The sequence below is a fragment of the Telopea speciosissima genome, chromosome 1 (genome assembly GCF_018873765.1).
Source record: "Telopea speciosissima isolate NSW1024214 ecotype Mountain lineage chromosome 1, Tspe_v1, whole genome shotgun sequence".
In the NCBI taxonomy this organism is placed as follows: Eukaryota; Viridiplantae; Streptophyta; class Magnoliopsida; order Proteales; family Proteaceae; genus Telopea; species Telopea speciosissima.
In genome coordinates this window covers 10,568,813-10,596,084 of record NC_057916.1, presented here as the reverse complement: position 1 = coordinate 10,596,084, position 27,272 = coordinate 10,568,813, and the positions used below count along the sequence as shown (strand labels likewise).

Sequence of the window (27,272 nt, the reverse complement as noted above, 5' to 3'; positions counted from 1 at the left end):
CGGTATTAGGTATCCTATTAGTTTTGAAGGTGACCAATACCGATGCACTGTACAGATTACAGAATGGTCAGAAAAGTCAAATCAGCCTTCTGCTTGAAATTCCCTTTTGTGGAAATCAATATAAAAAGAGTACCTATCATGCAATAAAAAGATTCCGATCAGACAGATCTACGCCTATCCATCACTGTCAAAAGATTCCAAAGTAGTTCATAATATTTTGACTTTGACCAGAAGATCTACTGCCTTTTATAGTAAGAAAAAAAAACACAAAAAAAAAAAGGGAGGGTGGTGGTAAAGTGGGTTTAGCTTAACGGGTTAACAGTAGCAGAAGAGCGGATGTTTTCTTCTAACTATTTTTAGAGAGAGAGAGAGAGAGAGAGGCCCCAAAGGAAGAAAAGCTGAACATAAACACGTTTTGCTCGCAATTTCCAACTTCCTTCATCCGTCTTTACTGCTCTAACGCAATCAATGGCGACACCCCATGTCCCCATGTGCTTCCCTTCCTTCCTTGTTTTATCTGCTCTTCTTCTTCCGCTCATACCAATCGTCTCCTTCGTTTCTTCTTCTTCTTCTTTTATAAAAAGTTATCAATCACTATCATAGTAGAGAGGAATAAGAAAAGCTGAAGAAAAATTCGGGGAGAAACCAGAAATAAGAAGACGAATGAAGTGGGAGTCTTCAAAACAACTCATCACATCGCGACTTTCGATATTTCAGATGCTTATTAAATGATAAATATTGAATGAACGTCAACAACTTCCACTCCTATCCGCCCACTCATTCTCCAATCGCAACTCTTCTCTCTCTCCATTCAAACTCGGTTACTGCAACTCTGCAAGCAGTAGCAGTAGCAGCCCCAATAGCGACCATTTCGTTAATGTCGCTTATGGGGGGTTTGTAAGTAGTAGATTAGTATGTTATTTAGGAAACCCAGACGCATTTTGGGATCTGGGTTTTGTCTGTTTATTGCTAGTACTCTTTTCTTGGATTGATTATTGATTATGGGTTCGTCTTCTCTGTTCCCTGTTCTGGGTTTTGTTTCTCTTTCTCTGTTATTGTTGGGTTCTACTACTTGTTATTCTTTTCCCAAAGATCAAGATCAAGAGAGAGACCGGATCACTGAGTTACCGGGACAGCCAGCCAACATTCAGTTCTCCCAGTACTCGGGATACGTTACAGTTGATAAAAAAGCCGGCAGGGCCTTGTTCTACTGGTTGGTCGAGGCTCCGGCGAATCGTCTGCCTGAGTCGAGACCACTTGTTCTATGGCTCAATGGAGGGCCTGGATGTTCGTCTGTGGCTTATGGTTTCGCCGAAGAGATCGGACCTTTCCGTATTAATTCGGACAGCAATACCCTTATCTCCAATCTTTACTCTTGGAACAGTCGTACGTCTCACTCACATCGTCTTCTTCTATATCGGACTTTTCCTTGACAAATGGTGATATTGTTCTGTTGTGTACTTGTGTGTGTTTTGCCAGAGGCGAATTTGCTTTTCCTGGAATCTCCTGCAGGAGTGGGTTTCTCTTATTCGAATACTACCTCGGATCTTTATACTGCCGGTGACCAGAGAACGGGTATTTATTTTATCTGCATTTTGATATTTACTACAAATTTTTTTTTCGTTTTAATGGGAATTTTTGTGCGAGTAAAGGATATAGTTCTTACCACATTGTGTTATTGGGAAAAATTCGCTGCCCTTGGGACCTTTTAGCATCTCTAGTTGATTCTAGAATTTTCTTTTCCTGTGAATTTGTAGCTGAAGATGCATATACTTTCCTAGTCAACTGGTTCGAAAAATTTCCCCAATACAAGCACAGAGATTTCTACATTGCTGGAGAAAGTTACGCAGGTGTGGCAATTGATTCAACCTTTCCCTTTCTGCTGGTTTTATCTCTCATGAAACACAGTGAATGATATTGTTCTATGATTTCAGGTCACTATGTTCCTCAGTTGGCTCAAATTGTTTACCGAAGAAACAAGAGAATCAACAATCCTGTTATTAATTTCAAGGGGTTCATGGTAAGACCGTAAGACTGAAAATGATATCTGTTGAGTTTGCTTAATTGTGATTGAATTGCTGATTACCACTCTTTCTTATCAGGTTGGAAATGCCGTTACTGATGATTATCATGACTATGTGGGAACTTTTGAGTTTTGGTGGACTCATGGCTTAATTTCTGATGCTACCTATAGAACTCTGAGAGTTACATGTGACTTTGTATCTTCTATGCACCCATCTAATGCATGCATCACAGCTCTTAATGTTGCTGCGTCAGAACAAGGAAATATCGATCCTTACAGCATATTCACACTTCCTTGCAATGATACTGCAACTCTCAGACGCAATTTAAGGGGACATTATGTAAGTTTTCATAGAACCTCTTCTTGTTCCTCTTACTAATGAAGTTTCGTCTGGAGCTAATTGTAGTTCTCACTTTGACATTATTATATCTAGACCTATTGCTCTCTTCTATGCTGTTCTCTAATTTTCTCCTCTGATTTTCCATTGAAATAGTCCTGCTCTGGTATTGTTCATTGAGCTTCTCGATGTTCAGTACCATTCTCCTGTAACCACCACCTTTGAGTGGTCTGCTATCCTCCCCTGATTGTGGTCCTTCTGACTTGCACACAAGCACTACAGTTAGTACCCCTTGTGCCCCACAGCCTCCTTTTGAGACTTGAGACCTGCTTCAGGACCTCACATTGTGCACTGAAGTTGTCTGGTGCGGTTACTCACTTTTATTGTAACCACCTTCTTTCCTGGCCCCCTTTTGGCAGCATGCCTCTTGAGTGAGTTCTATGCTGTCATTGTAGTGGTGTCTGGCTTAAGTGGCAGAAGAGTATGGAACCATCTAAATGGGGCCCGAGGTGAAAAATATCATCCTGAAGAACAGCCTGCATAGCTAAGATCCACTCACGGCATTCGTAACATCTGGATACGAATTCTCCCCAGTGGCCTATTAGGACACCACTCAACTGTCTGAAGCTTTGACCTGGATGGGCAGACCAAAACCTCTGTGAAAAGGCTATATCCCTCAACTGGCCAGTAATAGTGATTTACTTGAGGGCATAGAGCTCATGTAAAAGGTGAGGTTCATTGAAAAGCATTGCTTATTCCCTGTGCTGAAAGGAAATAAAGTAAACTCAGGTTTGTGGTGGTTGAACCAAAGACAAACCAACTTAGCTTTCTCTAAGAAACCGCCTACTTCAGCAATTATTCACTTGGCTATAGGTAGCCAAGTGTCTATATGCTTCTCTACACACTGGAGGTTATATGCAAACATTACATGTTTCAGTTTCATCCATACAAATCTACATGCTGTTGAATGGTTTTTTAGTTTTACTAACTGTTTATTCAAGCCAGCCATGGATGTCCAGAGCATATGATCCCTGCACTGAAAGGTATTCTAAGCTGTACTTTAATCGCCCCGAAGTGCAAAAGGCAATCCATGCTAATTTAACTGGCATCCTCTATCCTTGGGATACATGCAGGTATGGCCACCATTTTTCTACATCAAGGGATATCTGTTGTGTATTTTGTGACGACATGGTTGAGTAGTTTATCAAGTTCTTCTCTCATGCAGTGCTATTGTTGGGAATTACTGGGCGGATTCTCCTTTAACTATGCTTCCTATTTATCAAGAGCTTATTGCAGCTGGTCTGAAGATTTGGGTATTTAGGTAAATTCTTTTAAAATTTTCTTCAATATTTTAGTGAAATTTGGAATTTTAACGCCTGATTGGTTGCATCAAAACTTTAGGTCTCTGAACGCAAAGGTCAGCTACTTATGCATGGTGTTTGGGATTTGCTAATGTCATATAAGCAAGTTTAGCAAGGTTATAAACTTTAAAGGAATGGTAGAAAAACATGGTCAACAAAATGGCTCATCAGCTGTGGATAATTTAGTTTGCATAGAAGATGTGGAACTTTGCACCTCAAAATCTATGAATAGCTATGGGTTTCTAACATGGGGACCCCATAATTTTGAATTGTCTAAATCTGTGATTTAAGGCGTCCTTTTGCTTATCTTAACATGATCCAAGCACTTGGATTGTGAGATCCAACGTGTTCGAACTTGCAAGGTAATTTGTAGCGAGAGTCCCTTTGTCAGTGATGGTTAACTGAACACTACTAAGTGTCCTTTGTCCAGTTGATGTTGGTTGTTAGACCTTGTGTGTCCATAGTCGTATGCTTTAACTTCAGTTTGTACATTCATACATTCCATCCTCTATTTGCACAATTACCATTTATTTGTGGTCCTTTTGGATCCATATAACAAATAGGGGAAGGGCTCCTAATTAGCATTAAGGTGCAAACTTTAAAAACTGCAAAGGAGGGGCACCAAAAAATCAGAAAAATAAAAGTAAATCCTTCTACATGAGCAATGGAAGAAACCTTATCAGACACCAGTAACCATATTTCACCATTAGAACTGAGTGGTGGAAAACCACAAAAGCTATGCTTCACCATGCCTTGTCCACTTTCTTTTGCTGACTTCCATGTTTCCCTGTGCTTTTATTATTGTTTAAGGTACCATTTGTTTTGATTGCCATGTTAACAATCTGAATTTTCTGGTTTTTCTGTTCATTAAAAAAAATCTGGCCTGTCATTACTTTGCAAGATGAAACATCAAAACTGTTATCTAGTAATTAGTGTGCTTATCTAGCTGTAGGTAATGGACAAAATTTCCCTTTACCTAATATAGGTATCAGTCTAGTGTTCATGTCAGCATGGATGATCACTTAAGTTTCCGAAAATAAAATAGGCCGGCCAAGAGAACCGGTTGCACAGCATTGTCAGGCTATGCAGATTTTATGGACTACTGTCTCTTTCAAAAAAGGGGCATGGCCGCCTTAAAAATGGCTGACGATTGAAATGGAAACCTATCATATGTAAGGTCGGCCTGATGCAGGACCCAATGAACCATCTCCAAAGGATCAGAATAGTTTGATTTGTATCCTGTTAACTATGCATTTGTACTCTGTTCAATTTTGAGATATAAGCATATATCCAATAGATATAACATAAAACTGATCTATCATTGCAAATATCGAGAAACCTTTTGCTTGAATTCCAGGGCTGATAAAAAAATCCACATGTGAATAGAATTGAAGAAAAGAAAGCAGAACAAAATGTACTTGCAAGCTTGAAATTTCAAGTGAAAATTTCCACAGTTGCTTGAATCAGAGGCTTGATATTTATGTACATGTTAAAATGTGATCTTTTCTCTTTTCCTGGTAAAATACTGAGAGACAAGACAATATTAAAGCAGTGTCGTAAATTTGAGTTATTGAATTGTACATCTACGCCCAAAAATCATGGTCAAGACATGTTATAAACTAATGCATTGTATCAGTTTATGCATGCCCAACCATATGGCTAACTTGACACCTTTATGAATGTTACTGTTACCATTTTTCAAGGACCTTTATGAATGTTACTATTACTATTTTTCAAGGACCTTTATGAATGTTACCGTTACTATTTTTCAAGTATATTTCTCCCACAATTAGTTATCAAAGAGAAGAATGTTCAACAATTAGGGATCTGTTAAGTAATGCTAAGAAATCCAGTGGAATCCTTGGTACACTATATTAATTTTGTGTCAAATTCTTGTTTTGTAGATAGTGCTTATTGCATTATATGGCTGTTAGTGTATAAAAATAGTAAACTGCATCCATTTTGGATTATGTATGCTACCTTAGCTGATTATGCCCAATGATTGAACTCTTTTCCCAGTGGAGACACTGATGCTGTGGTGCCTGTCACTGCAACTCGCTACTCAATTGATGCTCTCAAGCTACCCACCATCATCAACTGGTATCCCTGGTATGACAATGGAAAGGTCAGTTCCATGAGATTCTAATCTTGTTCTCCATTTCTAGCAGATGGTAATGGCATATACATCTTCTCACTGTCTTACTTTTGTTTTTCCCGGCTTGTGATATAGGTTGGTGGGTGGAGCCAAGTGTACAAAGGTCTGACATTTGTAACAGTAACTGGTGCTGGGCATGAGGTTCCACTTCATCGCCCCCGGGAAGCTTTAATACTATTTAAACATTTCTTAGATAGTGAGCCAATGCCTAGCTGAAGCAAGTAGTCCGATTCATCGGATTCCTCGGGAATAAGCGAGATTTGGAAGAAGCTCGCCAACAGGGATTAAAAGGAAACAATAAGAGAAATTATCTTCACATACCAATTCATAGTTGGTGTCTATGTTCTGGTCTTACAAGGATTATGATTTTCACCAACTACCATTTGTCTTTTATGATTTTATTTTTGTATTTTTTAATTTTACTCATGTAGCACATATTCATGTAAGTATATTGCTAATGTACCGACAACTGAGAACCAACTATATATGAATTTTGCAAGGTTTTGGATTTTCCCATGGCTACAAATAAGTTGAAACAGTGTTTAAACTAAAGCAATAAGAAATTAATGAATGTTTCTTAAGACATTATATGAAATGTGAAATTGATTACTTACAGCTCATCTTCCTCATTTAAATTTCTTATAATATCAGACTACACTTATTTATGTCTTTGCTCTTTATTACTTCAACAGATTGCAACATCAAAAAGAACAGAACCTACCCTTTGCAACTGTCCGATTTTTAGGATTTGTTTGGTTGCTTTTCTGGAAAGATGTGTGGGAAGGGAAGTGATAGAAGGGGTTTCTTTCAGAATGTTGTTTAGGTGCGCACTAGGGAAGATATTTCCCTCACAATATTTCCTACCCATTTTTTGGACAGATTTTGTGTAGAATCGCCTTCACAAAATCATCCATGGGAAGACTACCAAACTCATGTTTCAAAATGTTTAGGAATGGTTTTCCCCTCCTTGCTCTTACTTGGAAAGCAATTAAAATAGCGTTGAGGTGTTTGTTAACAACACAAATGCATGGAAATGGAGTCATTGGACTATTGCTGGCCTTCCAATTTGGTTGGAGAACAGTCTTGCACTTTCAAAATCATCTTCTTCTCCAGAAACAGATCTGCACTCTCATTCAGTAGCTCCATTTGTATGGAGTTAATAGCTAAAGTGAAATTTTTTAAGGAGATTGATATAGAACCATTTGTACTTTTAGATGCATTTATTTGGCAGCTCTGTTACTCTTTCTTCCTTTTTGATTCTCCCCAGTTTAAGCTGACAATCAACTTTAAATTGGGGAAGGCAAAGATGAGGAAGAAACATCTCCATAAGTCCATACAGAAGTAAATAATATAAGGGATAAAGAACACTAATCGGTTGTGTCCAAGGTGTGGACTCTGCGCCTAGACACAGCTGGGCATGGAATGACCGCCCAGCCTCCATTCCAAGGTGGAAATTCCAGGTGCCATGGTGGGGGCTGGGTGTCATTTCACGCCCAGCTGTGTCTAGGCACAGTGTCCACACCTTGGACACGACTGGGTGGCGTTCTTTAACCCATAATATAAACAGAGATACTGTTGTAAATAATATATTCCATCTGCATTAACTTCAAAGCTATCCAATTCCCAACGGTGCCTTCCTCAAGAAGCCAAACTGTGGGTTCCAGGCACCATATGCCACCACCATCCTCCACACTCCAGTCATATATATGCCTTGCTTGGCTTGTAGAGCTTTATGATGGCATATACCAAAATTCCTATCTTCCCCTTACATTAGATATGTTATCTAGAAAGAAAAAAAATGATATCTTTTGTTTTTTCTTTTGAATTGCTCATTGTTAGTGTTTGATCTTATTTTTTGACATTATTTCTTTCTTTTAATCGATTAAAACAGCAGAAAATCAATGCAACTTACCTCTTATAGCAAGAATTTCAGCCAATTCTGATCCGAATATGGAACCCGGTCCCACGTCCAATTCCAGATTTTAAACCTTGGCCTCAATAGATAAGATAACCAGTACAATGCCGGTCCCCCGGTCTGGAATCTGGACCAGATCATGTTGGGTTTTGCTGATCGTACCCAGCCAAACAAGTGCTCACAACCAAACCGGATGGAATCTAAACTCACTCTTTAGCTTTCCTCACTGCACACGGAAAGCAACAAAAGTGCAACATAAACAAAGGAGAGAGGCAATGTCAGCCCAATAACAAAAAGAAGACAAAGGCGGGAAGGGGGAAGAGAGCTCAGGAAGAAAAACCCAGCAGAAGTGGAAGCTGTGGTGTTGAGTGTAACAGAGAAACCCCCATAGTTTATTAGAGAAGAGGTAAACCAGAGAGATGTATCGGTTCAGTAATACAGTGATCGGCTTTTTGAACCTCCTCACTCTTTTGGCTTCCATACCCATCATAGGTTCAGGGCTTTGGATGGCCAAAAGCAACACTACTTGTGAATCCTTTTTGCAGACACCACTTCTGGTCATAGGGTTTATCATTCTTGTGGTTTCCTTAGCGGGTTTCATTGGGGCTTGCTTTAACGTGGCATGGGCACTGTGGATTTACCTGTTTGTGATGTTGTTGCTCATTGCCACCTTACTGGGCTTCACCATCTTTGGCTTTGTAGTCACCGGTCAAGGTGGTGGTGTCCAAGTCCCTGGTCGTGTCTACAAGGAGTATAGGCTGCAGGACTACTCACCATGGCTCAGGAAACGAGTCCAGGATCCTCACTACTGGAGTACTCTCAGGACTTGCATATTGGGCTCCAAGACCTGCGCCAAGCTTGCCTCCTGGACTCCCCTTGATTACCTTGAGAGAGACATGACTCCTTTACAGGTTCTCTCTATTCCCTTCCTCTGTTTGTGTTTTCTTTAATTTCCAGTTTCATCTTCTCATGTTTGTAGTTTGTCCTGTTACTCCTATACAGTACTGCCTGCAAGCTCAGTATTAATTTTGTTTTTTTGACATAATTTCTATTCTGATTTACAGATATTTTGTGGGTTATCGTACAATCTTTGTTAAATGGATGGAATTTAGTTGTTAGAAAGAAAATTTGAATTTTTTGTTTCTTTGGAATCAAAATTTCTATTGTGATTTACAGATATTTTGTGGGTTATCTTACAATCTTTGTTAAATGGATGGGATTTATGTTAGAAAGAAATTTTGATTTTTTTTGTTTCTTTAAGTCAAGATTATCTAGTTTTTGTGAGGAGATTATTACATCTTGATTAATTGCATTACCGACTGTAATAAATGAAGTAGTGGATGCTTAAAACTTTATTGTGGTCATGGATATGCAGTCTGGTTGCTGCAAGCCACCAACTTCCTGCAACTATGGTGCTGCTACGATGTTGGCACAAGACCAGGACTGCTACAGGTGGAACAACATGGCCTATTTGCTTTGCTATGAGTGTGATTCGTGCAAGGCAGGAGTACTGGAAGATGTGAGGAGAGATTGGCATAAACTCTCAGTCCTCAATGTGGTGATGGTTGTCTTTCTGATTGGAATCTATTCCATTGGGTGTTGTGCATACCGGAACAGCAAGAGATCCCAGACAGACTACCCTTATGGAGAGAATCGGATGAAAAAAGTGATACCCAGATGGGATTTCTATTTGTAAGCACTGATGAACAGCCCTTACAGTTATTCATTTCTTATCCTTTGCTTTAATTGAAAGTCATCTTTTGGATCGTCTTTGTTTCTCTTTAACTGCTAATAGATGCTTTTGGTTTGGGCTTTTTCAGGAGGAGATGGTGGCGAGACAGAAGAGAATTTCTTTATTAGCTCTCTCTCTCTCTCTCTTCCTTTTGATTGGGACTGTACTGGGTTTTAAGCATGTGTGGGTTGCAGGCCTGGAGGCCATTATTTTCATCTAGTTTTGCTTTTTCTTTGTAGAAATTAGAGAAGGGTTTACTTGCTTCATTTCAAAGTTCAAATTCCAGTTCAGGCGAGTTCCTTAGAGAAGGGTTTCTTGAAATTTGTGTAAATGATAATTGTGGTGAGTATTCAAATATGGGGACCAATCCTCTTCACAAAGAAAATATATTCTTCTTACAGATATGATGCGATATCATCAAGGATAGTTTTCTATCATTGGCCCACTATTAAGTGGTTAACAAGGTTCTTATTCTTCAGAAATTGGCTTTTTGAAAGTAAGATTCTTGGGAACGAATGTGATACCATTCACCAAAGCAATAACAAGGAACAACGATCGGAGAATTCCAGATTATGATTTGATGGATATGCTATGCATATAGTGGTGAAGTCTAGTTTGTTAGAAGGTTTGGCCGGACTCTTTAACACTTGTCAGAAATAAAATTATGAGGAATCTAAGAAGCACTAGACTAGGGCTTTTTCATGGATAGATCTTCATAGTTCTTGATGCAATGGGTGGAGTTCCATGGCCAAGATTAGGGGGAGTGGGGTTTAATCCCATAGCAGCCGAGAAGTATGCGGTTGTTAGGCTCTTGGTTGCAGGTATCAATACCAGATTGGTTGTATCGGTCGTGATTGATACTGAGTCAGTGGTATTAGAACAGAGGAGAATAAAACGGTTTAAGAAAACCAAGGTATCAATCTTTTGAGGGCAAAATGTTCTGATCTGTATTGGCATCGGTGTCAGTCAAGACCGATACCATGACTAAATCCATGGCTCATCTTATGACCCTAGGAAGAATCTCTCCACACTCAAGCTTTGGATTGAATGCTGTCAAATGATATCAGAGCAGATTATCCAAAGCTGAGGAATTTGATGCATACATGATAAAATTCCTATACAAAAAATTACAGGCAAAAATGAACACCAAACCAAACAAATCATAAGAACTCCACTATCAAGAGATTACAATCAATCTACTAATTCTATACCACCCTTCAGTTTATATCTGAAAAGATGATACTCACTCTGGACTTTTCTTTCTGTGTTATCTCGTTCAGTGCATCTTGTTGTCATGCATTCCTCCATCTATTTACTCTATTGTTTATGAAATGCAGTAAAAAGAAGCCCCAACCAAAAACAAGATAAAATTATGCAAATAAGACCATGTAAGATCATAGACCAAGACCCTAGAACAACCAGTTGTAATATATAAATTTTTTATCCTTCTCTTATCTTTCCTTCTGTTCACTTGGGGGGAACAGGAACTCCTCTGATCAGCACTTTCCCTCCATTTTCAGTTATTAATTCCTTTGGTTGTATCTTATTGGGCCTCTGGCAGAAGCAGCAGCAGCTTCTATACCTTGGTTCCTAGATCCCTCCACAGTCCATAGCCACTTCACTTGGAAGAAATTTTTGTCTTGAGGTCGTTTCCTTCTGTTCTTTAACAATATTGGGGACACCACTTTCACAGTCGCCAGCTTTTTCAAGACCAGAATTCAACAATCCATAGGTAATTAAAACATCTCTCCACTTAGTGTCTGTGCATAACGATCCATGCACTGACAAGTAACGCTTAAGTTCAATCCCAAGGCTTGGAACCAGCTAACAATCCAGGGGAAAAAGATTTTTTAAAAAACAAATGAAACCCTAAATGAAAGAAAAAAATATGATTTGCAGAAATTTGAAAGGAGCAACAAGAAGCTGCAAACCTCAGCATTGGATTCCCAGGCGAGATGGAAGAAGGCTGCGGACAGAAAATGCTTCCTCACGGACTCTGCCAATCTGATTTGTGCTACCCAATAAGATGAGGAGTCGAACCTATCTAACTGGCATTTACCACAGGTTTCTGCAGTGTAGTAAGGTGTGCCTGGGATTATCCTGTCTTCGGTTGAAGGAGAAGAAGACGACAGGGGAGTCTGGAAGGCACCAGAACCCTCCTCCTGCACAATCTGGGCAAGGTTTTCGACCAAAGGTTCTTGAAAGCTGACAGTTTTCTTGGTTTTGGGTTTGATTTCAAACTTATTCTCCTCTGCAGCAACTTTTGGTTCTAAAGAATATTTGGGTTTACGTTGTTGAATAATCCCTTTCCCATTCCCCAGTGATGATGATTTTGATAAGGGTTTGTTGGGTTCTCTTTTAAACTGAAAATTTGTGCTTCTGCTGCTACCCAGGACTCGCTTAGACCTGAAACAGAGAAATGCAGGTAATCGATCAGAGAAAATGTTGGATTCTGGGTAAAATGGCTTAGTATTATTGATTATGTTATTGCCTGTGAGATTGGGTCGGAGAAATTCCTGCAGGATTGGTTTTCTTGATTCTGCTGAGCTTTTGATTCGTCTTGGAAGTTAAAGGTTGAACTTTACCTGGTTTCCAAGGAATCAAGGGGAAATTTGGATCAGAAGACGAACCGAATCAACAGATAAAACAATAAATCGAGGGATGATAAAATTAAAATCAATGACGTTTACCTGCGTTTGGAACAGATTGAAAATCCATATTGTGAAAAGGAAAGACAGAAACAGAGAAGGAGAGAGATGTTGTGGAGTGATATAATACGCTGTGAATTTTGTCAAGATAAGCTACTACTACTACATATTCATTTTAAGAGATGATTCTCATATCCATTGAGGTTTTAGTGATCTGCAGTTCAGAAGGAGCAAAGATTGTGTTTATATCTTGGAACAGCTTAAAGATATGTAGTAATGGTGTGGGGTTTTGAAGTTTTTGAATTGGAGAGGGAGCGGCGAAGGTGAATAGTTCGATACGCTCCCAGAAACGTCTCTCTTCCTCTCTCCATGGACTCACACGCTCTCTAGTGGCAGACACAGGCCCACTAGTTTCAACTGGTATGGGCCAGGGCCAGCCGGGTTTCTTTTCTCTTAGCAATGGGCCAGGGGCAGGGTTTTAAAAAATTTGGGACTTATTTTAGGCCCAGATGCAATCAAGTATGAGTTAAGCCCAGCCTGAAATTTGGCCCATCAACCCCATATTTCAGCTGGTTGTGTTTTGAAACCCAATGTGGCATTCTAGGTTGGCAAACTATCAGCCGACTCAACGACCACAGAAGAAGATGGTTTCAACGGTTCGGGATGGGTTCAGGCCTAAACCTGACCCAGCCCTAGTCTGGCCTTTCTAAAACCTAGAATTTGTGGGTGTGCATACCTAATTGTAGTACTGTACCATGTGGAAGTGTGACAATTTTGATAGTTGGATTTTAAAGAAATGTTTTTGATTGACCATATGTCAAATTTCAGCTTCATATATGTGAATCTTTTTATTTTCAGTTAGGAGAAAGTTTATTAATTGAACTCTGCTACCAGGCAATAAACACCCTTCCCTAGTTAGGGTTTTCTCAACCCAATTTGACAAAAACTCGGTCAGTAGTTCAGGTTCAGGTTACTGGACCCACCCATGTTACACCTTCCCTGGTTAGGATTTAGTTATAGAGGAAGGATCTTTTTCTCCATTATTTTTGAGAAAAAGAATCATGCCTGGCATGGTGGTGCCTGTGCCCAAACACAAAGTGGGGCGAAACAACCGCCTCACCCTTTGAATTAAAAAATTCTATCACTGTTGATACTCCCTCGTGTGCTGTAATTGACCCTCGCACTGGTGCTGGCTACGCTGCCATGCTTACCTAAATTAATTTTCATTCCTCTCTCTCTCTCTCTCTCTCTCTCTCTGTATAAGTAGAAAAGATCCTAAACAAATTATTTCATGAAAAAGAAGGTTTCAGGAAGGTGTAGTTAATCTCTCACTCTCACAAAGGTTTGAACTCTGAGAAGTCAGGAAGTCGAAGCTCCGAACCTTCGTAACCGTCCCTCTCCGGGCTCAGTAAGTAGGGCAATGGAGAAACTTCTCAAACCTTGGATTCGTCTGGGCCTAATTGATAATTGGACCACTAAAATTTTCCCTTTCATTCCGGCCCGTTTGTCTTTTTCGTATATAATACTATTAATGATAGACAAGAGGAAAATTCTTCTTCTTGGAAGAGAGACACTAATCTCATAGCTAGCTATAGGTTAAATGCCCTGGCCGTGAAGGTGTGGACAGTTTAGTTGTAACTAAAATTTAAAAAAGTAAAATGCTCCAATTTCTTGCGTTTCTTGCATTCCTTTTTCCCACACGAGGAAAGAAAAAACAGATAAAACCCCAAGGGAAGGGATAGCGTAATTAAGAGGTCATGAATTCAAATCTCCTCGGGGCAAAAGCAGATAAGATGATTGATAGATATTTAGTTCATCCACATGAGAGAGTGGGAAATTGAACACTAAATCGTACGGGAATGGGAGTGAAAATTTCAAACGAAGCTTTCAAAAATCTGAAAGGCAGAGAGAAGAGAAAGAGAGTCAGCATTGAAAAAAGGGTTGGAATTTTGGTTTGACAAGTAAGATATCATCATCATCATCATCATCATCATTATCAAGGGGGGATCGATATTTTGATAGAACAGCCCACGAGCAATGCATTCTAGCAATCTGTCCTTCTTATTGGTTTCATAATAGATTTGATATTGACAAAGGAGTGTGCGCTGGCCGGTGATGCAATGACAAAAGAACACGTGAAAATGAAATATTAGAGCATCATTGATCCATACCTTAGGCTCTCACAAGTCAGTCCTCTTTAGAGAAATTGGAGCAAACCTTTCTCATCTCAATTGAATCCCGTATAATTAATTTTTGCATACGTACAATCAGCACTCAACACCTATAACTTTTGATTTAAAAAATGTCGATCTCTCTATGTGCTCTAAATGGTAATGAGCGGTAAAAGTGTTGAGCATTGCTTACACGTACAGAATAGTCAGAAATAAGGACGCTAGCTAGATGTGGTGTGGATGCATCCTCTAGTCATTTTGGACACACATTGTCTACTTATTTGATTATTACTACTCTATTATATGCGGGTATGGTACATAATATGTAGAGAAACTACGCCCAAGGTACTTCACGTGTCAAAAATTATGTTTTAGGTATTGTTTTGTATATTTTCAACTTTGCCTATACCATCACCTCCAAAAGCTTCTCCCCACCAACATATCCTCTTACTCCTTTGATGGAAGGAACATGCTCTTTTAGCCAGAGAGAGTTAGAATATTCAGCTATCATCACTGCCTCCAAAGAGCGAAATACCATCAGAACTCCCCATTGTCTCCCTCGATCATTGGGCTCACACCCTTTGCCGCGCGCACTCTGTATCTCCTCCCTTGCTGCGACCCCATGCATCTCTCATCCTCCGCACCCTATATGTACCCCCTCGCTCCCTCTTGTACCCTCCCTTCACCCCAACCCTCCAACCTCTCTCTCTCTCTCTCTCTCTCACACAATTGTGGATGGATTATATCGCCTACAATAGATCAGTCGGATCGGGAGGATAAAGTGTATGGCCAAAGTTGAAATTATGACAAATATATATATGAAAGGATCCGACTCCTCTACTTCCGCTTGTCTGGTACTATCGTGCGCCCTCACACACAAGCCCGGTGGAAAGTACCGTCCTACCCCCGCTCAGGCAAGATGCTCGGGTAGGGGTAAGGCGGTACATTCTACCTTGCTTGTGTATGGGGCGCACCGCGCACAAGGCAGTAGGGACAGGCGGAAGTAGAGGAGTCGAATTGTATATGAAATTTGAGATTTTCATTTTTTTGTTTTTGTTTTTTAATAAATATAGAATAATGTCAATTCCAAAAGTTCTATTATATTGGACCACTGGCTTAGTCGTCATATTAGGCGGAAGCGGATAAAGGAATTCAGAATTTTTATCGTATGCGGTTCCTTACTACCTCTCACAAGAGGAGGGTGGACCCCACCCGGGCAGAGTGTTCGATCAGGTGCCCCGGGTGGGTCCCACCCCCCTCTTGTGAGAGGCACTAGGTAACCGCACCGGTCAAGAACCATAGACGATAACGATTTGGGGGCCAACGAACCCACCCTATTTTGCTATTATGGAATTTTGTGGATAGGCTATCTCCTCTAGGTTCAATTCGGAAAGGCGCAAAATCAAGGCTGAAAATTGAAGGCTAAAAAACTAACAACTCATTGTGCATTAGGGCAGGGAGGTGATAAGATATCCACCCAGATAGGGATATCAATCCTAAGACTGCACTAGTAGGATCGATCTATCCTGATTGGTGAAAGCCCGAAATTGGTCGAAAATGTTAGTTAAACATGTCGGTAATGGTGCAAGGGGATGGACTAATGGACGCATGATCGAGCCCGATATGTTTATGGATCGACATATTTAAGTCCGTTACCAACCGCTTATTTTACCCTAATTCAATTATAAATTCTCTATTGTATCCCAAATATATCTTTTCTTAATTTCCTTGATTAATTTATCATCTTGCGTTACGTAAACTATAAATATATATTTTTTTTGATGAAACGTAAACTATAAATAAAAGACTATGAAAAGAGTAAAAACATAGAATTGATAATAATATATTATTGTACTATGAAGTTGATGGCAAAAAATAAACGAAGCCCATAATCAAGACTATTTATATTGTTTAAAATGTCATCATATGTATGTCCATTGATACTGGGCTGCACCATAATAGGAATGTAGGGTATACATGGGGATGTATGAGAATACATGTCAATCTCAAGAGGTTGTCTTTAATTTTATTGGTTTTGACTCCTAATCCCAATTCTAAGATTCAGTTATTATATATGAGTGAACTAATTAAGCCGAGCTTAAAAATTAAAATAAAATAAAAAAGAAAACTTTCCCACTACGCCAAAGTACAATTTTTTCTTTCATGTGGATTTTTTATTATTTTTAATTTATCTCTTATTTTAATATTTGGGTTTTATATAGATGATACATTTTTCACGACAACCATTGGTGTGATATGCAGATTCCTCCCTTAATGAGGATATAGTAATTAAAACATTAAATGATGGGAAAAGAAACGCCACCGGGTCATGTGTTGTGGGGTGTACCTACGGTCAGACATAGTCGAGCACGAAATGATCACCCTACCTCCATGGAAAAACAGGGGTGTGTTGATTATTTCCCTAGAGGACAGATAAACTTGTCAAAGTTTGGATTTGTCTTGGCCTAATTGATATTGAACCACTAAAAAGTTTCCCTTTCATTCCCGTTAATCTTTTTCTATATAATACAATAGACAGGAAAATTATTCTTCTTGGAATAGAGACACTAATCTCATAGCTAGCTAGGTTAAATTCCCTGTCTGTAAAGGCGTGAACAGTTTAGTTGTCATCAAATGCTCCAATCTTTCTTCCGTTCCAAACATAGCCTTAATTACAGTCATCCACCTGCCGTACACGAGGAAAGAAAAAGCAGATGAGATGATTGATAGGTATTTCGTTCGTCCACATGATGGAGTGGGAAATCGAATCCTTGATGGTTTGAGATGTGAAAGAAAATTTCAAAGGAGCTTTCCAAAATCCGAAGGCTGGGGCAGAGAGAAAACACTGAAAAGGGTTGGGAATTTTGGTTTCACAAGCAGGATATATATCATCATCGTCAATGGGGATGATACAACAGCCACGAGGAATGCATTCTAGGGATCAGCTGACTTTGTAGTTGGTTTCGTAATAGATGTGATATTGACAAAGATGAGGCAATGACAAGGGAGTACGAATCTGTACTCCTTTGTCAATCCTCTTTAGAGAAATTGAGGCAAATTTTTTTTGTTTTTTTAATTGAATTTGGTTTTTGCATACGTACGATCACCACTCAACATCTATATCTTTTAATTCCAGAGATGTTCTTTTATGTGTTCTAAATGAAAATTATTACGGAATTCACATAGTCTACTTATTTGATTACTATTACTACCTATTATATAGAGAAACTACACCCAAGGTACTTTACCTAACAAAAACTATGTTTGAGGTATTATTTTGTATGTTTTCAATTTTATCTATACCACCACCACCACCTCGAAAAGAATATCTCCACCACAACATCATCCAAGAGAAGGTTAGATTCAGCTATCGTCGTTGCTTCCAAGGAATGAAACACCGTCAGACCTCCTCTCTATCTCCCTCGGCCGTTGGCCTCATACCCTTTGCCGCCCTTTGCATCTAACCCTTTGTCGACTCTGCATCTCTGTTCTCCCCAACACCTGGTATCTACCCCCCTGATCCCCCTCCTGCACAGTTGCACCCCTCTCCCGCTCTCTGTTCCTTCCCCTCACCTCCCATGAACCCTAAAAAAATAGGTCAAATGTCAGAAATACCACCCCCATGTGTCTGGAGAGCAGCTTGCACTGTTTGTCTATAAAAGTTTCAAACCTTGAATTCATAAACATGTACAAGCGGGAATGGTTTAAAATACAATTTTGAAACTTTTATAAACAAACAAATACAAGTGGGAACCAATCCAATCTCAATATAAAATTACTTTTGGTACTACGATTGACAAATATGAAATGCGTATGCCGGTTTCCCACCGGCAACCATTCGTAATTCCTGTGTCATATTAACGACTTTATTTGGGTTTCGGTCAAATCAACGGCCGTAAAACACTCGAGTCGAGATCAATTATGTTCTTAATTAATCCATTTTACTTTCTAATCTTATTCATAAATTAACAAATACAGTAGAAAATGAGAATAAGAATTTATTTATTAATATTAAACCAATTACCTAAATGATATAACGTTTAGAATTGCTGAAGTCTATGATCTCTACTCAATCCCCAAGATTAATTAAAGAGGGCTTAGTAAGACTAAGTCTTTTCTCCTTCTTTGGTCGACAAACAATAATATCCCTCTTAAGCAGAGATTTATTCAAATTTCAATTAATTATTTCAACCCATTTGAATTTGATCAAACTGGCACTGGTTGACTGTAGAAAAAAGTGACGCTCGTACATCTCAGAGTCAATCACATTTTAATTTTATTTTCATAAAAACCCCTCCTTCCCTTATAAATGGCAAATATAGGACAGGTGGTTGGTTCTCATATGTACGTTCACCTATTGGTACGTGCCGATGAATCGAACTGGGTCGAACCAACTAAACTAAATCGAATCGGTTCAACCTGAATCGAATTGAATCTTTATTGGTTTGATTTGTTTTATGAAATCAGTAAAAATCGAACCAAATCGACTTAATCCGAAAACTAAACTGAACCCCAAAAAAAAAAAAAAAAAACTTTTAATAAAAAACCGAATGGATGATAAAAAATAAAAAGGGCATTAGGTGCAGCTTTTTTAATGTATTTATGTAACAACTGAAACCAAAAACATAAAGCCCGATAATGGTCCGTTAAGCTAATCCGATAAAAGACCGAAATTGAAACCGGACTTGGGTTTACCAGTTTGGCCCATTATCAGCTAAGAAAGAGTTCAGACCAACCAAAATTGAAATGAACTAACCGATTGACACATCAAGAGACATGGTTCCTCAGTTTCAATATCTAGTCTAGTAAGACTAGGGAGTTTCTCTATAGTCTAATATCAATAGTTACAATGCGAATGATGCGATAGATTGGTTTACATGTTAGGTTTCAAGTAAAATAAAGATAATTGACAACGAGGTAAATTAAAACTTTGAAAATCTAATGAAAAAAATAATAAAAAAAAAAAAAAATAAACGGCTAAATACAAGAATGAATTTGAGTATTTAATTCGTCATGTGACCAATTCAAAGCATTTCCTAAAAATAGAACCTAATATAAAAAGGAATATTTTATATTATATAATAATAAAACATATATTTTTATGTTATATAATAATATAATATAGGGAAATTTATGAAACACCCCCCGAAAATGGGTCGAAACTCAGATCACCCCCTCTACAGTAACGATGTTAATCTGCTGTTAATTATTGTTGTAAAAGGACTATTTTAGCCTTGTACTAAAACATTAGAATTCAATTTACAATACTACCCTTCCTTCATCTTCAACCTAAGATACCCCACCCCTTCCCTGCAACTTCGCTGGCGGCACCGCCACCACCACTGCCGCTGCTGCTTCTCTTTACTTAGGGTTTCAATAACCCCGCGAAGAGAAGCTAAAAAGAAATCCTGCGCCCTTTTGTTGCTTCATTTGGGAACGAAAATCGCACGATTCCTCCGAGAATGGTGATTTGAGTTTCGACCCATTTTTAGGGGGTGTTTTGTAAATTTCCCTATAATATATATTTTATGTTATATTATATAATATATAATATATATGATAATATAACATATTCTGAATACTATAATACATAATACATTATTATGTTATATCTAATATTATTATTATTTTTTGGTGGTAAAGGGATGTTATATCGAATATTATAGCATATAATATTTATAGTATATAATATTAAAAAAAAAAGGCTTTTGTATATATATATATTATATATATATATAAATTAAGAATAATATAGTATATTGTAATATAGGGAGGAAGATGGGTGAAGGGGGAATCCCTTCATCCACCAATTAAAACTATTTACACGTAGATAATTACCAAACAGTTTCTCAATCTATATTCTACAACTGTTACCAAACGATAATTTTCCTTAATGAGTAAATCAAAATTTATTTTTTTTTCTAAAAAAAATCAGAAACAAAACATTAATTAAATGAGACCAAAGAGAGATGAGGAAACAGTTTGGTATACGGATCTGACCCAGGATCGAATATAACGTACACTTCTTTCTTCTTCTCCTACATCAACAACAACAACAGCATGCTTTCTTCAATTTTGACAATTCTGAAAACTTGGAAAGAAAGGTTCTGGTCGGTCATGCAAGTGTACGTATCGACCCACGTTTCATTCATAGAAACCTTATTTTCCCCATGTCTTATTAAATCGTCTTCTTCACTTGTTTTCTCATGTGGAAAAGAAAAAACCAAAAGGCCATATGCTTGTTCGTGGTACCCTGGCCTATATATGGTCCTTCAATGATGGATGAGTTTTTCATCATCCTAATTATCATCACCGTCCACCATTGATCACCATCATATCCAACAGAAAATTAAAGAAAGAAATTACTTGAATCAAAAGAAGAACGGGTCGGGTCATTAGAATTGAATACGATTTTGTTAATGATACACCTGGCCGGGGAAGAAACGATGACCACCATAATACTGTAGATCATAACTGGATTCTAATGTTATGGAAGCATCCCAACTCCTCAGTCGCCATGGAAATTTTAATTTTTTTTTAGATAGTCAAAATTAAGAATCGGGAATCGCTTCCTTGTTTTTTTTTTTTTTCCTCTTTTTTTCAATGTTCAGCAGTTACTAGTCACCACCACATTGTCATAGTCAATCAAATCAACTCTTCACCCCCTCTTCTTCTTCTTCTTCTTCTATAATCTTCTTCTTCCACCTCTTCCTCTTCCTCTTCCTCTTGCTCCTCCTCCTTCTCCTTCTCAATTATTTTCTTGCTTTTACCCAATTAATATATTGTTTGTAATACCCCTTCTTACGCGGTGACTGGAAGTCAAAGTCTTCCTTCCTTCCTTCCTTCCTTCCTTCCTCTCTTCCCTCCTACCTTCATCTTAATTTATATATATTCAACATCTCTTCCTTCCTCCCTTACTTAAAATGGTATTTGTGTTATTATTCATAGATAGATATATATATATAAATCCTAGTTCAAGGCTTCAAAGCATTAATTAACTTCACCTACCAAGCCTCTCCAATCCTTATATTTGTTGCTTTTCAGTAAGGAGATTAATAGCTCATTATTAAGGAAGGAAGTGGTGTACGTGGGTGATAGAGAGGATGGCTGGAGGTAGTAGCAGTGGTCGGACACTGGAAGAAACACCAACATGGGCTGTCGCCGTCGTCTGTTTCGTCTTGGTTTTGGTTTCTCTTATTATCGAACACATCATTCATCTCATTGGAAAGGTACTTTAAACTATGTTCCCAACTTAATTCAATGTTTAATTAGATAGCTGAGGATTAATCGTTAAAAAAAAAAAAATTCCATCTTATAAAAACCCACCCTTTTTTAATTTGCAGTGGTTGAAGAAGAAACACAAGCGAGCTCTCTATGAAGCACTGGAAAAGATCAAATCTGGTAACCCATCCTTCCACATGTTTTGATGTAACCCATCAATTACTGAATTATTTAGTTTTCGATCACTTGATTATTAACAATTTTGGAATGGTTTTTTGTTTGTTTGTTTGTTTGTTTGGATGAATTAGAGCTTATGCTGCTGGGTTTTTTATCGTTGCTGCTAACGGTATTACAAGGACCCATTTCTGGGATTTGTATTTCACAGAGTGTGGGAGCTACTATGCATCCATGTAGTAAGAAGCAAGAACAAACTATTAGTACCAATAAAGAGGAGGAGGATATTTCTGACGAACACCGCCGGAAACTTCTCTCCGCCTTTTCTTCTGATTCTGCCACCACCACCAGTGTCCGCCGGATATTGGCCGCCGGAGGAAGTACTGATAAATGCGCAGCCAAGGCATGTGTCCATCTCCTCTCCTCTCTTATTAATTAATTAATTGTCGATCTGTTTCCTATTTATATTTTTTATCATATGTAGTGTAGTCAAAAAAGAAGCAAGAATAGAAAATAAATAATCATTGGTGTGTTGGGATTCATTTATTTTATTTTATTTTATTATTTGCAGGGAGAAGTCTCTTTTGTTTCGTCTGATGGAATCCATCAACTTCACATCTTCATATTCGTGTTAGCTGTTTTCCATGTCCTCTACTGTATTACAACCATGTTTTTGGGAAGACTTAAGGTCATGCTCTCTCTCTGTCTCTCTCTCTCCCTCTCTCTCTCTCTCTCTCTCTCTACACAGAAGAGAGAAGAAAAGTAATAATTTTGAAACTAAATGAATGAATGTATGAAACAATGCAGATGAGAAAGTGGAAGAAGTGGGAGAAGGAAACCAAGACAATTGAATACCAATTCACAAATGGTAACTGAAAATATTTTAGCATTATTTTTGATGATTGATGATAACCAAAATCAAAAATTAATGGTGGTCGAATTAATTTGTTTAATTCCTGTATATATAAATGGCAGATCCAGAGAGGTTCAGGTTTGCAAGGGATACATCTTTTGGTCGAAGACATTTAAACTTCTGGAGCAAGCAGCCTATTCTCATCTGGGTCGTAAGTCTCCATTAAAACTTTCTGACTCTCCTTCCGTGTTACATATTTCTTTTTCTTCTCTTCAAACTTCAAACTTGCAGACTTTTTTTAGTTGAACTGACACGCTGTACTGTACGGTCAGATACATTCATAGCCATCAGTTCGTTAATTAGTTAATGGGAGGTGTCTTTGAAAATTTTTCAATTACACCAAAAAGTTTACTTCCCCCCCCCCCTCCTTGTCAAGTGGGACCCATCTTGGGGCAATCCATTCATTTATGACTTAAATATCTACGGTGGTAGGCTGGGGGCATTTGGAATATGGACCAGTCATTTTTAATCATCCTTCATTCTCTATCAGTCATTTTTTGTCTTGGTCAAATCCATTGTTCTAAGTAGCATATTCATTCGTATCGGACAATACGTATCGATTTTATTAGTCGTTAATATTGATATTTTGTTGTTGTCATATCGGTAGCACGTACAGACAAGGGTAAAATGATTAAAAAAACTTATTTTTTTAAAAAAAATTAGGAGTATTTTTGTCCGATACAATCGATCCAGGTTGATACCATATCAGACTATCAGTATCGTATTGATTTTGCGGGTCATCGATACCCTTTCCGATACCATGTACTAAAACCTTGGTCTAATCCAATACAATACTGATACGATCACAGATATAGGTCGTATACTCGTTTCTCATGGTTTTGGACCCGATACACCACATCGACATTGGTATCAAGTATCATATTGGTATTGATTACCAATTACCCCGATATATGTATCGGCCGATTTACGATACATATACTTTGAACCCTGGGGCTATCATTGAATCCCTTCTGTGTGGTCACTATCCTTGTAAGTGGGAACAGCCACTATTTGAAACTTTTGGAAGTGTCATTTCATAATTCTGTCCAATTGGGGGTGAGAAGGACCGTTTGATTGGTTCGAGTTGAGTCTTAGCGAGTCCACAATTTTCAAATCTTTTATTTTGGTCGTTGCATGCTTTACAACTTGGGCAGTTAAACCAGAAAGAAAATATTATAATAAAGAATAGATAACCATAATAAGACGTAACTGACAATGGTCTACATGTGACTTCCTTGGTTAGATTAGCTTAAATAAGTGAAATTAATTAAGAAAAAAAGATAGAACATTGACATTGATTAATTAAATACCATTTCTAATCATATGTTTGTGGAACTTTTTAACATTAGATTATGAAAACACTTTATGACACATTCACATTTGCAGGTTTGTTTCTTCAGGCAGTTCGTTAGATCGGTACCAAAGGTGGACTACCTGACCCTCAGACATGGCTTTATCATGGTAGGTTCAAGTAATTAAGATCATATTTTACTGGAAAAATTATGAGATTAACAAAAAGGAAGAAGAACATTGTTTGGTCACGTGCCTCCTGCATCTAGAGATAGGAGTGGGCAAAATTATCGTCCAATTTCTCTTAAATCTTATTCGTAATGATTCATTTGTGTGTGCTCTCATCGACCTCGCACTAGTGCAGGGTTAACATGACCAAGCATCGATTCCTTGTCAATAAATTAATTAAACTAATGAGGGTGTGTCTGAATGATACTTCTATGGTGTGACTCCCATAACAAGAGGAGCTCTAAATATTGAACCATTAAATCAGCTTTGCATCTTTCTCAATTTCAGGCTCATTTGGCCCCTCAAAGCCATACCAAGTTTGATTTTCAAAAATACATAAATCGGTCGCTTGAGGAAGATTTCAAGGTTGTTGTTGGTATCAGGTATGCATCTCTTTCTTTCTTTCGTTTGAATTTAGGGAGAGGGTTCTCTGAGCAAGCAACCTACTGGACAACACCGATAATGAATGGTATTATACATAAGACAGATAAGAGGGCATCAAGGCCATTTCTTGTCTGAAAGAATAGATAAATACATAGGTGCTAGCACACCCTGGCCCAGCGGCTCAAGAACCTTTTCACTGGAATTTATCTTGTTTAGTTTATTTCCTCCCTTTTTTTGTGTTTATATTTATATTATGAAATGATTTATGATTATTTTGTAATCTGTAACAGCCCAGCAATCTGGTTCGCTGCAGTGATGTTCCTATTATTCAATACCCATGGTGAGTAACTGAAAAACAAATTTTTTTTAATTTTTTTTCTCAAAAAAGAAATGTTTCAGAAATATCAATTGGGAATGTTTCATGAGTGATTTGAGGTGGTGAGAAGACTTCAAGTCACCACCTCATTAATGTATCCCTTGTCCCCTCCCCACACCACTTACACCATAAAAAGTTTGTGGGGGCCCAAAAACTTAGGTGATTGCTTCATAGCCCCAAGGCTCGAGGAAAGGCCCAAACCGACAATGAGGATTATATCATTTTAGTTCCTCTTTATTACCCAATATATATATATGTCCCACTTAATTATATGTGGGATTCAATGGTTTGGGTCCCTGAGAATTGAGCCCACAAAAAGCAATTTAGGGACCTAGCATGGTTTTTAATATCTGGTATCGGGTGTCGGGTGTCGGGTATCGGGTATCGGTATTGAACTTGGCCGGTACCAATATGTATTGGTCATATCGAGATGTATTGGACAGTTTTACCTCTAATTTTATTAATTTTTTTAAATTTTTTGACAAATTTGCCCTCACTAATAATTGTTCCACCTATACAAGATCGGCCAAGTTGATACCAATACGGATTGGTCGATGGATAATGATATTTGAAACCATGAGACCAAGTTGGGGATGCAAATTAGGCCCGATCAGACCGTGGGCTAGATTTCCAAGCCCAAGGTTTGGCTAGGCTTCATTCTGAGCCTAGCTCAACCCAACCCTATATATATATAAGTATGGGAGCGGGTTTCCTATAAGGGCAATGTAATAAGGAATCTGCGTTATACCAATGAGGTTCAGAGAATGGTATCACCCATATGTGGTCCATATGATCAGAATAGGAGAGATAGTATCAGTGTGCACATCACTATTTATTATGTGGGTGACACATGCTTCCTTTTCTCTTTATAAATATATAAAAATAGCGAGAGGCATGGGTATGCTAGTGGTATATACCGTAATCTAATACCCTATGTGTTTATCTCTCTCTTTCCCCCTCCTTTTGAAATGAATCCCTAGAGTCTAGACCAAAGGTGGGGAAAGAGAGAGAGACACATAGGGGTTAGTTTACGGTATATACCGTTAGCAGACCGGCCCAATCATGGTCAGTTACGAACGGATTGAGATATCCAAACAGACCTTGGGCTTAAGTTAAGGGACCTAGGGTTTGTTTGGGGTTTTGAAAAAATAAGGCCGTCTACACAAATTCTAAATTGATTTTGCTCTATGTTGACAGGATGGTATTCTTATCTATGGCTGCCCTTCATCCCTTTAATCGTAAGCACCATTTTTATACAATATATACCTTATTATTCTCTATTGTACGTGGGTCCAAATTGTTGAATCCTACGGTTGTGATGATGTCCTTCATTTGTGAACTTTGTGTAGATCATCCTCTTGGTGGGGACAAAGCTACAGGTGATCATAACAAAAATGGGATTGAGGATACAAGAAAAGGGAGAAGTAGTAAAGGGTTTTCCCGTGGTTGAACCAGGTGATGACCTCTTCTGGTTCAACAACCCTCGTCTCGTACTCTATCTCATCCATTTTGTTCTCTTCCAGGTAATAAAATTTAAACTCTTTTTTTAATAGGCTTCTCATCAATCTGAATTCTGAAACCTACAAATTAACACCAATTTCTTCTTCTTCTTCTTCTTCTCCAATCTACAGAATGCGTTTCAGCTCGCCTTCTTCGCATGGTCTGTGGTAAGCCATTGAACCCATGCTGTCACTCTCAATGGGTATTGTTCTTTGGATTCAGATCTTCTATGGTGCACTGTCCGTAGCGGCCTCTGTGTAGTGCAGACTGGGTTGTGCGTGCAATGACCACCTTACCCCCACTCAGATAAGGCGTTTGGGCAGATATAAGGCGATCATTGCACGTGCGGCTCAGTCTGCACCGCTCAGGCCACTCCGGAAAACGCACCGTAGAGGATCTGAATTGTTGTTCTTTAGCACAAAATAACTATTCTAATGGGTATTTTAATCGATTTCAGTATGAATTCGGAATTAAGTCTTGCTTCCATGAAAAAACTGAAGATGTCGTCATCCGAATCTCAATGGGGTAAAGTATCTTATTTCATAAATTTTGTTCCATTAATTGATTAATTCTTGAAAAGAATCTAAAAAATTGTTAATGGTGATTGATGTTTGATCAGGGTTCTCATTCAGATCTTATGTAGTTATGTAACTCTTCCTCTCTATGCATTGGTGACACAGGTGAGCCCCAAACAAGCTTTATTAATTGCTTGAATTAATCTTTGGTTCCTATAAATATATAATGTGTGTTTTTGTGTGGAATGTTATGAAAATGTACAGATGGGTTCCACAATGAAGCCTACCATCTTCAATGAGAGAGTAGCCACTGCTCTAAGACATTGGCA

The 27,272-nt window shown here is 38.3% G+C and overlaps 4 protein-coding genes across 5 annotated transcripts; 3 read left to right on the top strand and 1 right to left on the bottom strand.

Annotated features, from left to right (window-relative positions):
* Positions 1-804: 804 nt before the first annotated feature.
* LOC122643965 (serine carboxypeptidase-like 27) lies at positions 805-6,248 on the top strand. 2 transcript variants are annotated; one of them, XM_043837549.1, is made up of 9 exons: positions 805-1,386; positions 1,480-1,575; positions 1,758-1,850; positions 1,935-2,020; positions 2,103-2,363; positions 3,366-3,493; positions 3,586-3,681; positions 5,741-5,846; positions 5,952-6,248. In XM_043837549.1, exons 1-9 carry the CDS (start codon positions 1,002-1,004, stop codon positions 6,090-6,092), a joined length of 1,392 nt encoding a protein of 463 aa, XP_043693484.1. In that variant the 5' UTR covers positions 805-1,001; the 3' UTR covers positions 6,093-6,248. The 2 variants fall into 2 exon arrangements, 1 of the variants encoding a protein (XP_043693484.1); XR_006330204.1 differs by lacking the exons at positions 5,741-5,846; positions 5,952-6,248 and adding an exon at positions 3,842-3,954 and having other exon boundaries at positions 3,586-3,758.
* A 1,797-nt stretch (positions 6,249-8,045) lies between these two features.
* Positions 8,046-9,742, top strand: LOC122658265 (tetraspanin-6-like). Its single transcript, XM_043853187.1, has 3 exons — positions 8,046-8,702; positions 9,167-9,483; positions 9,612-9,742. The coding sequence occupies exons 1-3, from the start codon at positions 8,211-8,213 to the stop codon at positions 9,649-9,651; spliced, it is 849 nt and encodes a 282-aa protein (XP_043709122.1). The 5' UTR covers positions 8,046-8,210; the 3' UTR covers positions 9,652-9,742.
* Positions 9,743-11,031: 1,289 nt separating this feature from the next.
* LOC122644059 lies at positions 11,032-12,284 on the bottom strand. Its single transcript, XM_043837662.1, has 5 exons — positions 12,214-12,284; positions 12,015-12,108; positions 11,455-11,929; positions 11,249-11,347; positions 11,032-11,215 (listed from the first exon to the last, which is right to left on the bottom strand). The coding sequence occupies exons 1-5, from the start codon at positions 12,239-12,241 to the stop codon at positions 11,114-11,116; spliced, it is 798 nt and encodes a 265-aa protein (XP_043693597.1). The 5' UTR covers positions 12,242-12,284; the 3' UTR covers positions 11,032-11,113.
* A 9,161-nt stretch (positions 12,285-21,445) lies between these two features.
* On the top strand, positions 21,446-26,957 carry LOC122641536 (MLO-like protein 12). The gene is made up of 13 exons (XM_043834804.1): positions 21,446-21,571; positions 21,686-21,743; positions 21,872-22,140; positions 22,309-22,425; positions 22,545-22,605; positions 22,713-22,801; positions 24,037-24,111; positions 24,457-24,551; positions 24,843-24,892; positions 26,126-26,166; positions 26,278-26,451; positions 26,560-26,595; positions 26,886-26,957. Exons 1-13 carry the CDS (start codon positions 21,446-21,448, stop codon positions 26,955-26,957), a joined length of 1,263 nt encoding a protein of 420 aa, XP_043690739.1.
* The last annotated feature ends 315 nt before the right edge of the window (positions 26,958-27,272 follow it).

Excerpts from the sequence above, each read along its gene's own strand:
- LOC122643965 (XM_043837549.1), top strand. The coding sequence starts at position 1,002 with ATGGGTTCGTCTTCTCTGTTCCCTGTTCTGGGTTTTGTTTCTCTTTCT. Across the intron at positions 1,576-1,757 it reads TGCCGGTGACCAGAGAACGG|CTGAAGATGCATATACTTTC; the intron begins GTATTTATTTTA and ends GTGAATTTGTAG. Across the intron at positions 1,851-1,934 it reads TGCTGGAGAAAGTTACGCAG|GTCACTATGTTCCTCAGTTG; the intron begins GTGTGGCAATTG and ends CTATGATTTCAG.
- LOC122658265 (XM_043853187.1), top strand. The coding sequence starts at position 8,211 with ATGTATCGGTTCAGTAATACAGTGATCGGCTTTTTGAACCTCCTCACT. Across the intron at positions 8,703-9,166 it reads GAGACATGACTCCTTTACAG|TCTGGTTGCTGCAAGCCACC; the intron begins GTTCTCTCTATT and ends ATGGATATGCAG. Across the intron at positions 9,484-9,611 it reads CCCAGATGGGATTTCTATTT|GAGGAGATGGTGGCGAGACA; the intron begins GTAAGCACTGAT and ends GGGCTTTTTCAG.
- LOC122644059 (XM_043837662.1), bottom strand. The coding sequence starts at position 12,241 with ATGGATTTTCAATCTGTTCCAAACGCAG. Across the intron at positions 12,109-12,213 it reads TCAATCTGTTCCAAACGCAG|GTAAAGTTCAACCTTTAACT; the intron begins GTAAACGTCATT and ends CTTGGAAACCAG. Across the intron at positions 11,348-11,454 it reads CCTGGGAATCCAATGCTGAG|CTGGTTCCAAGCCTTGGGAT; the intron begins GTTTGCAGCTTC and ends CTGGATTGTTAG.
- LOC122641536 (XM_043834804.1), top strand. The coding sequence starts at position 21,446 with ATGGCTGGAGGTAGTAGCAGTGGTCGGACACTGGAAGAAACACCAACA. Across the intron at positions 22,802-24,036 it reads AGCCTATTCTCATCTGGGTC|GTTTGTTTCTTCAGGCAGTT; the intron begins GTAAGTCTCCAT and ends TCACATTTGCAG. Across the intron at positions 24,112-24,456 it reads TCAGACATGGCTTTATCATG|GCTCATTTGGCCCCTCAAAG; the intron begins GTAGGTTCAAGT and ends TCTCAATTTCAG.